This window comes from Rhizophagus irregularis, chromosome 6, assembly GCF_026210795.1.
Source record: "Rhizophagus irregularis chromosome 6, complete sequence".
Taxonomy (NCBI): Eukaryota; Fungi; Glomeromycota; class Glomeromycetes; order Glomerales; family Glomeraceae; genus Rhizophagus; species Rhizophagus irregularis.
Genome location: NC_089434.1, coordinates 3,919,039 through 3,930,039, shown reverse-complemented (window position 1 = coordinate 3,930,039; position 11,001 = coordinate 3,919,039). Strand labels below are relative to the sequence as shown.

At 28.4% G+C, this 11,001-nt stretch overlaps 4 protein-coding genes across 4 annotated transcripts; 2 read left to right on the top strand and 2 right to left on the bottom strand.

The window, feature by feature from the left end:
• Nucleotides 1–255: 255 nt before the first annotated feature.
• OCT59_026574 (uncharacterized protein) lies at nt 256–1,124 on the top strand (the record flags this gene model as incomplete). The annotated part of the gene is made up of 4 exons (XM_025311617.1): nt 256–309; nt 393–511; nt 610–635; nt 715–1,124. The coding sequence occupies 4 exons, from the start codon at nt 256–258 to the stop codon at nt 1,122–1,124; spliced, it is 609 nt and encodes a 202-aa protein (XP_025169874.1).
• A 4,148-nt stretch (nt 1,125–5,272) lies between these two features.
• Nucleotides 5,273–6,282, bottom strand: OCT59_026573 (uncharacterized protein; the record flags this gene model as incomplete). Its single annotated transcript, XM_025309533.2, has 4 exons — nt 5,273–5,566; nt 5,654–5,832; nt 6,031–6,159; nt 6,267–6,282. The coding sequence occupies 4 exons, from the start codon at nt 6,280–6,282 to the stop codon at nt 5,273–5,275; spliced, it is 618 nt and encodes a 205-aa protein (XP_025169875.2).
• A 1,142-nt stretch (nt 6,283–7,424) lies between these two features.
• On the bottom strand, nt 7,425–8,207 carry OCT59_026572 (uncharacterized protein). Its single transcript, XM_066143246.1, has 3 exons — nt 8,041–8,207; nt 7,765–7,960; nt 7,425–7,686 (listed from the first exon to the last, which is right to left on the bottom strand). The coding sequence occupies exons 1-3, from the start codon at nt 8,152–8,154 to the stop codon at nt 7,604–7,606; spliced, it is 393 nt and encodes a 130-aa protein (XP_065992783.1). The 5' UTR covers nt 8,155–8,207; the 3' UTR covers nt 7,425–7,603.
• A 427-nt stretch (nt 8,208–8,634) lies between these two features.
• On the top strand, nt 8,635–9,370 carry OCT59_026571 (trifunctional histidinol dehydrogenase). Its single transcript, XM_025321066.2, has 3 exons — nt 8,635–8,811; nt 8,899–9,076; nt 9,161–9,370. The coding sequence occupies exons 1-3, from the start codon at nt 8,728–8,730 to the stop codon at nt 9,208–9,210; spliced, it is 312 nt and encodes a 103-aa protein (XP_025169877.1). The 5' UTR covers nt 8,635–8,727; the 3' UTR covers nt 9,211–9,370.
• Nucleotides 9,371–11,001: the final 1,631 nt, after the last annotated feature.

Below are 11,001 nucleotides of genomic sequence, written 5' to 3'. Positions count from 1 at the left end.
CAATATCATTAAAAAGTTCATTATATGTAAATATTTTACACTTTTTTAATATTACACAAATAACTGTAAATAAACTTTTTCACAGAGCGCAAGGGGTAGTCATATTATAGATTTTAATATAAATATAGCGAGAATGGAGCATTCCTTTCAACTTCAAAAAAAAAAATAACAATAATAAATAAATTAAACATTAAATTCATACTCCTTTACTCCTCTACTCCTCTTCTTTTTGCTCGCTGACGGATAACATAAATCATGGAATACCAAAATGAAAGTGAGAAGAAACAATATAATAAGATTGATCCCGACGTATGTTAAATAACTTTATATATAAAAAATCTATTATATTTTATTATTTTTTATTTTTTTATTCATTTTTGTTTTTATATTAGAGCGAAAAAATTATTGTTGATTACATGCAGAAATGGATTAACAAAGGAAAAATTGAACGTAATCCTTTTGCTCAAATAAGCAAATTGATTCCATATAGCGCAAAAAAAATATGTCACCAGTAAGTTTATTTATTTATTTATTTATTTATTTTTTTTGAAAAAAAAAAAATATTTTAATTTATAACTAACAATACTAATAATATATCATAAATTTTAGCTGGATGAATAAAATGGACCCAAAATGTAAGAATCACATTATATTTAATGTTTTTTTCTTTTATTAGAAAAACTTTATAATAACTTTTATTTTCTTGTTCTATAGTGCGTTTAGTTAAAGACGTACCCTTCACTCTCCAAGAGAAGGAGTATATCGTTGAATGGGTTGAGGACTATCTTAACTCTAATAACAAAATTATTTCTTGGAAACTTTTACAGTCAAAAATGAAAGAAAAATTTGGAATATTACGCTCTCGAAATGATTTAAAAAATATTTGGTACGTCAAGAAAAGGCAAACGACAAAACGTACGAAAAATGGTAATCGTGTTAATATTGAGAGTGTCCCTTCTGTTCCTTTTGTCCCTTTAATTGAAAATCATTTCTTCATGCGTAATTATGTTTCTTATTCTTTACAACCACCATCATATCCTGAATCAGTAGCAAATGTTATGATCATGGAAAATTTTAATTATTTTGGATGTATTAGTCGTCCTGTAATTCCTTTAAGCTTATAGTTTAGCGAATTTAAAGTATTTTATTTTTATATCATTTTTTTTCTTGAAATATATATAAATAAAGGATTATTTTATTTTATCTCATAGTTCCTAATAATAATTCATGATATATTAAATAAAATTTATCAATATTTATTTTTTTATTTTTTATTTTTAAGTTGTGGAGCAAAAACAGTGTCATTTTATTCATTCTTATATTAACAAATAATCAAAAACATGGCACGTGACTTTCAAATTTGTCGACAGTTTATTACAAGAAATATGGATTAAACACAACAAAGCTCTCCACGACTGAGAAAAATCAATTATCATCACGAAACGCAAAAAACGCCAATACAAACACAAACGACGCACACAAAAAAATTCTTTAGATTCTCAACTTCCTCAAGATTACGCCGACCGTTCGACACGTGACGTCTCGCGGATCGGAATCGCACATAGTTCTCCGAACTCTCAATCTCCGATACTGGTGGATGATTCTTATAACGTCAAATTATTTACACTCGAGTGGTTGGACTTCTTTCTTGAACAATTTTAATTATAGTATAGATTTTTATAATGATAATGAACAATTTTTAGATTTTTTTTCCTTTTTTTCTCATTCTTCTCGCTCCTCTTACAGGACAAGCTATACCTAGTTCTTACTTTTGACAAATAACAGGCAGGACGATTCTTTCGAGGGTTGGGTAATTATTTAGATAGGTGTAGTTTCGAACCTCTTGTAGAGAGCTCCGCTCCCATACTTGTAATACCTTTGTTTCTGTCTATATGTTTAAAATAAAATAAAAAAATTTAATTTATTACATATAACAAGTAAGCATTTAACAAGCTTCTGTTTAATAATTAATCAAAAAAAATATATTGTCAATTCATTATCCAATACGTGTATCATGAATGTCACAGCACGGTTTAAGTTTAAAAAAGCAATTGCTTGATCTTTCAAATCTGCTTTTTTTTAAAAAAGATTTTTCGTTTTAATAAAAAAAAAAAATGAATTTTTATTTATTTAATAAAATAATTAAAAAAAAACGAGTTTTGATCATTCGTCAATATCTATACTTGTAGTCAGTTGTAGATCATATGTACTATACGTTCATGCATTTTTAAATAAAAAATTTTAGGGTGCACAAAAAAACAATGTAATTTATATTAAAAAAAAAATTTTACTACAATGAATATGATCTGAAATGATGTAACCAAAAAATATCAATTTGAATAACCTGTTAAAATAACTTAACCTTTCGTTCCTATATAAGGCCGGGCAAAAAAAATTTTTAGATTCTCATGACATAAAATTTTAAAAATGACCCGGCCGGCCGGCATTTTTTTTTTATATATGTAAAATTTATTTATTTTATGTGAAGTTGGCAAGGCCATCAAAAGAACATAATCAATCCAAAGAAAGATCGTCCAACATCAGTATAAAAGTTATAATACTATACCCACGTATGACGCACCTTAATTGGAATGCTTTTTTTTATAACTTTCAAAACTTTTTAATAGTGAGAAGCATCAGATTGTCCTATGGTTAGTAAATCATAAATTAAATGTTTTTATTTTAATATCTAACATTATAAAACCATTTATAATTTACAGTAATAAAATAATAAAATTACATTTTGAAAAAAAAGATAATAACTATTGAAAGGAATTGTTAAATTTTTATTTAAAAACAATATAGTAAAATATTTTACAAGTTTCTTAATTTGTAATTTAAGTAATTCCATTTTTTTAGCTTTTCACTTTTTTATTATACTTAGAATTATTTAAACACTAAGACTAGAGTAGTAAATATTTTACAAGTTTCTTAGTTTGTAATTTAAATAAATCTTTTTTTTATAACTTTTCCAATTATGAGATATAAATTATCAAAATAATAATACCCTGTCACCATGGCGACCCACCTCATATCATGTGATTTTTAATTTTCCGATACTTTATTTTTTCAATATTTATTTTTTTAATTAGTATTCTTAATACTTTTTTTTACGTGTAAAAAAATTGAGAAATTTTTAATAATAAACAAACAAATTAATGAATAAATAAATAAATGAGCAAACAATAAACGAATGAATAAAGGAATGAATAAAAGCATGAATAAAACAAACAAAACTATTAAAATATAAGAAATGATCATGTCTATATAATTTGTATACATTTTATTGAAAATTAACGTGTATATGTTATAATTGATGTTCATATATTGTATGAAATAACATACGGGACTCATTTCACTAAGTAATGATTAGGTGATAAAATTGAGGGATATTATTGGGAAATGTCTTACTAATATCACGTGATTCAATCGTTTTAGCTAAGAATATCATTGAAATAAAAAAATTTGTCTAGTTTTCCTAAACAATACAAGCATTTTCATTCATTATCAAAGGAAAAAAAATCAAAATTAATTTGATGTTTGTACTTCGGGAGAAAAATTTCTTGGCATAAATTTTCAGTATAATTTTTTTATGAATCAATTTTCTTGACATACGGAAGTGTTTTTTTTTGTAAATTTGATTTCAGCACATTCTTCCCAAATTTTTTAACTTTATTATTAAATTTTATACAAAAATGCATTCACAAAGGAAACGCGGAATAAACAGTTATCATTCAACTAGAAATCTAGAATGTTTCACTTTAATTTGCTTAACAAAATTTAATGTCCATTCATGATATTATAATTCGAGATATTGGAATTCAAGATATTGGCAGGAAATCGAATTCCAGCAAATTGGGATTTGGAAAATAAGAATTCGGGAAATTGGATGTTCCAGGAAAATGTCCAGTCCGTACAATTGTAATAACAAGACGAATGAAATACAATTAATAAGTAAGTATATTATTTATTTGTAACTAAAAAAAAAAAATTAATATTAACCGAGTAAGGTTGTTCTGGAAAGTTCTAACTTCGGAAATGTAGTAGATAAAGGTAGACACATGATCAAAACATTTTATTAAAACAAAAGTTTGAGTACGAATACATATAAACTTACAAAAAAAAAATTATTTTAAAATAACAGCCACGAGAAAGGAACGCAATTAACTCACCAACAATCATATCATCGATATCCATATCACCGATAAGCATTTTGCCGACAGGGTCATCTCGCCAACGGGCAATCTCACTGACATATAATTTATAAATATTATGAAATTAAAAAATATATATATATATATACTGTAGTACCTTTCATATAAAAATACAAAAATTGTTCTTTTTTTTTAACATGGTTCTTAATTTAGTGATTATCGTTAAACGTTAACATAAGATTAGTTTTTGAATGATTTCCTTTTATGATGTTTAGCTAATTATATAATACACTTATACCAAATTTGATTTAAGCTTTTCTATTTAATACGATCGGCAGCCAACAAATCTTTTAGTGTAAATAATTACAGAATATATAGATTTTCAAATCTAATTTAAAAACAATTGCATCAGCAATTATTTTCATCATTATAATAATATTATATATTTTTTAGATCATTCAATATTCAATCCTACTCTATTAATATCAGGAATTTGGCCTATTTGAAACAAATAAAATGTAAATAAATTAAAATCCAAATTAATAATCGCTTTTAAAGTAAAAAAAAAATTCTTAAAGAAATGATCACTCCCAACTCTATCCGTTATTCCAGTACGTATAAATAACTTTTTTTTGATTTTCACGCAATTTTACAAAAATATATTAACTCCACGTTGATGATATACTACAATAATTTCCAAAAGAATTGCACAGCACTAAATAATTATAATTGATTGTGAATTTTTTTATTATTAAATCAACGTAAATTCGTAATAAAAAATATATATATTCATTATATACATACCTAGCATCAATATCTTCCATTGTTTCTATATCAAATATTACATTCTCAATTGGTGGCGCCCGAGCTTCTTCAGAAGGATGAACACTCATATCACCGAATTCTTCTTGACGCCTTAACCGATCCCAGTGTTGGCGAAGTACAAGGGTTCAGAAATTCTAACAACGAGCACCCCTTCAACATGTTCAGCTTAGTCAGGACCTACCACATAATTGCAAATACAATTGGTTTTTAATAAAAAGGTAAGTAAAAAGAAAGAAACCCATTATTTAACTATAAGCACTTACTAATAATATAATACGTGGATAAGTGGAATGTTAAACCGCAAGCATTAACGATAGGGCAATTGAAATCAATGTGCCATATTCAATAGAAATAAAAATAGTGGAGAAAAAGGTCGAAAAGAGTAAAGCAAAATCTTTCCATGCTTTAATCTTGTGCATGAAATATAAATCATGTGGAAATTCTTCTAACAGGGATATAGCGGCAACAGTGACAATTGCTGCTAATACTGGTTTCGGCAGATAATAAAATGCACCAAGAAGGAAAAGTAAGTATAAGAGTACAAGTGAAGCATTAATAGCCCTGATAATTGAGTCTTGGAACCAGCTCTATCATTAACACCATGTCTCGCCATACCACCATAAGCAGCGAAGCATTGGAAAAACTTCCAATTAAATATGCTGTACCCAACTCACGATTGGAAGTTTGGTACTAGCAGCATAATTATGTTTTGTCGCATAGGTTTTTGTGACTACAATAGTTTCTACAAAACCGATAACAGATATCAAAACAGCTGCTTCAAAACAATCCCTAAGATGAAAATAATTTACCGGAAAAGGGATTTGGAAACTGGATCCAAGAATATCGACGCCACCTACATCTCAATTAAAAATATCACACAAGATTGTGAATATATTAACGCGAATTGCACTTGTGGCCATCGTTTGGACAATTTTTTTTTTGATGAAGCCAGTTATTAAAAGAAAAGAATGAAACTATGGTAGTTAATATATGAGCATGATCAAGATGTGTAATAATATAGACAAAGTTTTAAATGATGACGATGCGTGACCAATTCCATCCTTTGCAGCTGTCTCAGATAACTTGAACATAACCAAAAGTTGTTCGATCATAATTACAATTGCCACAGCAGAAATAAATCCACGCAAAAGAGCACGAGATAATACAGAATCTAAGAATCCTAATCGAATTATACCAAGAATAAACGTCAAATACCCACAAAAAATGTTCTAAGTAATTTAATTGTCGCTTATTATATATGACATGTTCTATGATTTTGCATTATACCACATACATTACACATATTTTTTTCTTGTTTTTTGTTGTTTTCGTCCCACCTTACGTGATCGACATCAATTTCAACTATTTTGAAAATGGCAATAATATCATGTACCAATCTTATTAAACCTGCGATTAAAATAGCAGTTTCTGGGTCACCCTATATCGTTGTTGTTGTACTATAGAAGACCTATAAGCATAGATACAAGTGCTTCTGAAACCGGGACATAATATCTAAGCCGAGTTTTGAAATTTATCCGTGAGTCATTATGTCTATTATTGGTTTGAGGAGCTAAATTTAAGAATTATGAGAAAGTAATTTACTTGCAAATCGAATAAGAAGAGCTATTTTATGTTGAACGCAATACCTGATCCATCGGGTGCTATAAGTGAAGTTACTTCACGTAAGTTGCTGTTCTTTGTCAGTATCGTATTGACTACCTTATAATTTTATTCGTAAAACAAATAATTTAGACTCTTTTCGTACTTAGTGTAAGATCGCCCTGTAAAAAAAATCGATCCGTTTTTTATATTCCGTCTTTTTCGTAAAAGGCTCATATTAATAACCTTAAATCCCGGAATTATTTACGTTTTTCGTGAATGGATCCGTGAAAGGCTCATTTTTTACGGAGTTTTACAAATATAACGGGTAAAATATTTTATTTGGTAGAAGCGAATTCATACCAAACTCACTTAGTGTCGACGATTCGCGCGGCGAATGCGACAGTTCTTTAAGAAATCTTTGTTAAGAGTAATCCAGTAACAACGAATGAAAGCTTAAATTTTTTTTTAAGGGAAATTTCTTGACAATATTAAGATATCGAAATATCGAAAATATCGTTGGCTGAAATTTTGCGTCGAATAAAATTTTTCAATCAACAACAGCGAATAATTCTAGGTTCGCGTGACAAAAAAATCAAAGGAATTTCAGTATCATATATGTTAGCTTCAGTTATGTATGAGAGTATGACTCAGCCTTTTTAACTAATAGGCTCAACTTTTTTAGTCTCAACTTTTTGCCTGGATAACGAACTATAGTAATATGGTTTCACGATATTCGAAGTTGTCCTACGGTAGTTAGTAAAATACATGTGATGATTAGATTAAACAGATCTTGATCTTAATGGCAAATTAGTGGATCAATAACATTTTTAGCGATGTTTTAAAGACGCGAAATTTAAATTTATTTGGCTTATATGAGTATGTACATATTAAAAATTACGAAGGAAAATATAACGATATCCAACTTTCCCACCCAATTACATTAAAGAAATAAAAAACCAATTTATATAAAATGTTCCCCCATTAAAAGAAAAAAAAATTAGGATCGTTCACCACGAAGTCGTCTAGCGAGTTGAATGTCTTTTGGTTGAATTGTAACACGCTTTGCATGAATGGCCGCTAAATTCGTATCTTCGAAAAGTGCTACCTAAATTTCCAAAATAAGATATTTTTATGATTATTAATTGATGTAATTTATGAATATTGTTAATACTTTTAAACTTACCACTTACCAAGTAGGCTTCGGAAGCTTCCTGGAGAGCTCCAATGGCCGAACTTTGGAAACGTAAATCAGTTTTGAAGTCTTGTGCGATTTCACGTACCAAGCGTTGGAATGGAAGTTTTCGAATCAACAGTTCAGTAGACTTTTGATAGCGTCTAATTTCTCTAAGAGCGACGGTTCCTGGTCTATAACGATGCGGCTAATAAAATAAAATACAGAAAATAAAGATCAAATGTAAATGGAGGTAAACTTAATGTCATGAAAAATAATTTATTCTACCTTCTTGACACCACCGGCAGCTGGAGCGCTTTTTCGTGCAGCTTTAGTAGCAAGTTGTTTGCGGGGAGCTTTTCCACCAGTTGATTTACGAGCAGTTTGCTTTGTTCTGGCCATTGTTATATTTTTATGTTTTTTTTAGAAGTTTATAATATTAAGAGAATGTTTGATAAAGGAGGGTGAAGTAGGTAAAAATTGTGAGGAAGTTAAAAATTTGCCCTTTATATAGCTTTTGTTTTTACGCGTCAACCTAAAATGATGTTTTGATGATACGCGCTAACGTGATAACGTGACATACGTGACATACGTGACCATTCAAAATAGTAAAGAAATTGTATGACCCTTTGTGTTTACAAAGAAAATTACCGTAAGAAAAATAACCAAATATAACTTAGATATGTAACACGACAACACGACACGGTTACACGTCGTAATCAGTATTATTGAGTAATTGTAACTAAATATGTATATGTTTATTACGGACGCGACAAAAATTTAATCACAGTACGTGTATCGTGATTCATCACCTGACATGCTAAATAATAAGACGCGATCAGATCAGGTATATATAAAGGGCCTTCCGCTTTTCTTAAAAAAAAATTTTCAAAAAAAAACTTTTATCTCCCTCGCCTTGAAATTAGGTTACTCCATATTTTTTTTTTATATCCCGTAAAAACAATACAATAAAAAATGACTGGACGTGGCAAAGGTGGAAAAGGTCTTGGAAAAGGAGGAGCAAAACGCCATCGCAAAATTCTTCGAGATAACATTCAAGTAAGAAATAATAATAGTAAAACTTCTTTTGTTCGTTTCGAATTTTTATTTATTTATTTCTTTTAAAAAATAAAAATAATTTCACAGGGTATTACTAAACCTGCTATCAGACGTCTCGCACGTAGAGGTGGTGTAAAACGTATTTCAGGTCTCATTTATGAAGAAACTCGTGGAGTACTCAAAGTTTTCCTTGAAAGCGTAATCCGAGATGCAGTAACCTACACAGAACATGCAAAACGCAAGACAGTAACGTCTCTAGACGTCGGTAAGTTTCATTTTCATTATAAAATTCATTCTCACATTCATTTGTATTCCGTTTATTGATAAAAAAAAAAATTTCTTTTTCAAGTCTACGCTCTTAAACGCCAAGGACGCACTCTCTACGGTTTTGGAGGTTAAACCGTTTCAACCTATTCAACCCTATCGGAAACAAGAAACGAACCTCGTTATTTCATATCATAAAAAATATTTTTTTCTTCTATAATGCTGTACTTTAATGTTATATATTAATAATAATTACAATAATTACTCAATAAAATTTAATAATTTTTAATCTTGCAATGATTTATTTTCTGATTATAAACATTTTTATGCATTTTTTCATATCCTGAAACTCGGTTTAAACTAACTAGCTGGTATATGTTTTTTAAAACTTTTTATTTGAAAACTTAAACAAATGTGGCACTTTGAACTTTTCAAAAATCAGAATTTACGAAGTTTTCCTAATACTTGAGAATCCACCTCACAAGTTGAAGTCTAACGGTTTTTCGCAACAAGACAGTAATATTTAAGTTCAGATTTCAGGTTTACTCTTGTAAACGATTTAAAGTGTAAGCTAACTTAAGTACCATATTTTTATATATTGACAAAAGATGAAAATAAAAAGTTTTGATTTTTATAATTTACATTTTACGCGTGAAAGCTAATTATTTAACTTATTACCGTTCAATTCAATAAAGTGAAATCGACAGGGAAAAATTACTGATCATAGAAGATGAACAATATGATAATATATCATTAGAAGAACTTGTTGAAGGTAATTATTAAGAATGTATTCTTTGTTTCATTTTTTTTTTCCAATAACTCTCTTTATTAGTGGTAACGCAACGCGATCACTCCTACACATATCGATGAATTTGACTTTTATATATAATTTTGTAATATCTTTTTTAACTAACGCTTTTAATTAGTTATTACATAATGAATCATACACTTTAATTTTGATTTCTTTGAAATCTCCTTTGACGTTAGTAATTTTTTTTTTATTTATCTATTTATACAGTATGCAAGCGCGAAAACTTATTTTCAACAAAAAGCAGATTTAAATAAGGTAAATACTGTTTTCTATTGGGTATTTGATATTCGAGATACTGAAACACTAACTGATGAATGGTTAAAAGTGAGTTTAATTTATCAAAATTGTTTTAAAACAATTTACATCTATACACGTTAACATTTTTTTAATTAATTTAAGTCAATAGTCAAAATTGCTACCTTAAAATATTTTTTAAAAGATTTGAGAATATGAAAGATTTATTTGTAATACAAAATGGCAAAGCCACATTGTTACATTATTTATATTAATTATCAATTAATTACATTTTCGGCATCAAATCATTTTAGTAAAACCTGAAAATTTTTTTTGTTACGCATCTATGATGTAAAAATTTTTCCATACATCCTATGCATCCTATGACAGTACATCAAATATATTTCTTCTCTGTACAAAATTATAATATGTAAAAACAAAATGTTAATAAATGAAGCATAAACGTTTATATTAAACCTGTTAATATTAACTAAATTGAACTAATGTTTAAAAACCCAATCACTTTTGATTACGTATTATTTTTTCTTGATCAAAAAAAAAAATCTTCTTCCCCCAATATACCGTATCGCACTGCACATAATACACCGGATATTATACAAATACCTGATTTAAAAATTATATAATACCCGTGGGTACTTTGTGAGATACCGGGTATTATATGAGGGGTACATAATAATTTTAACCAGAATTAAGCTAAAGTTACCAGAACTAAGAGGGGGTACTAATTGAGAGTAAAAATTTTATATCTAGTAAAATACTCGGGACTTATAACGTGGGGGTCTAACTTTGGGGATACTATAGGCAGTGCGGTACGGTAATTTTTCTTTGAATCCTTCTTCGCCTTACAATACGAGAAATAT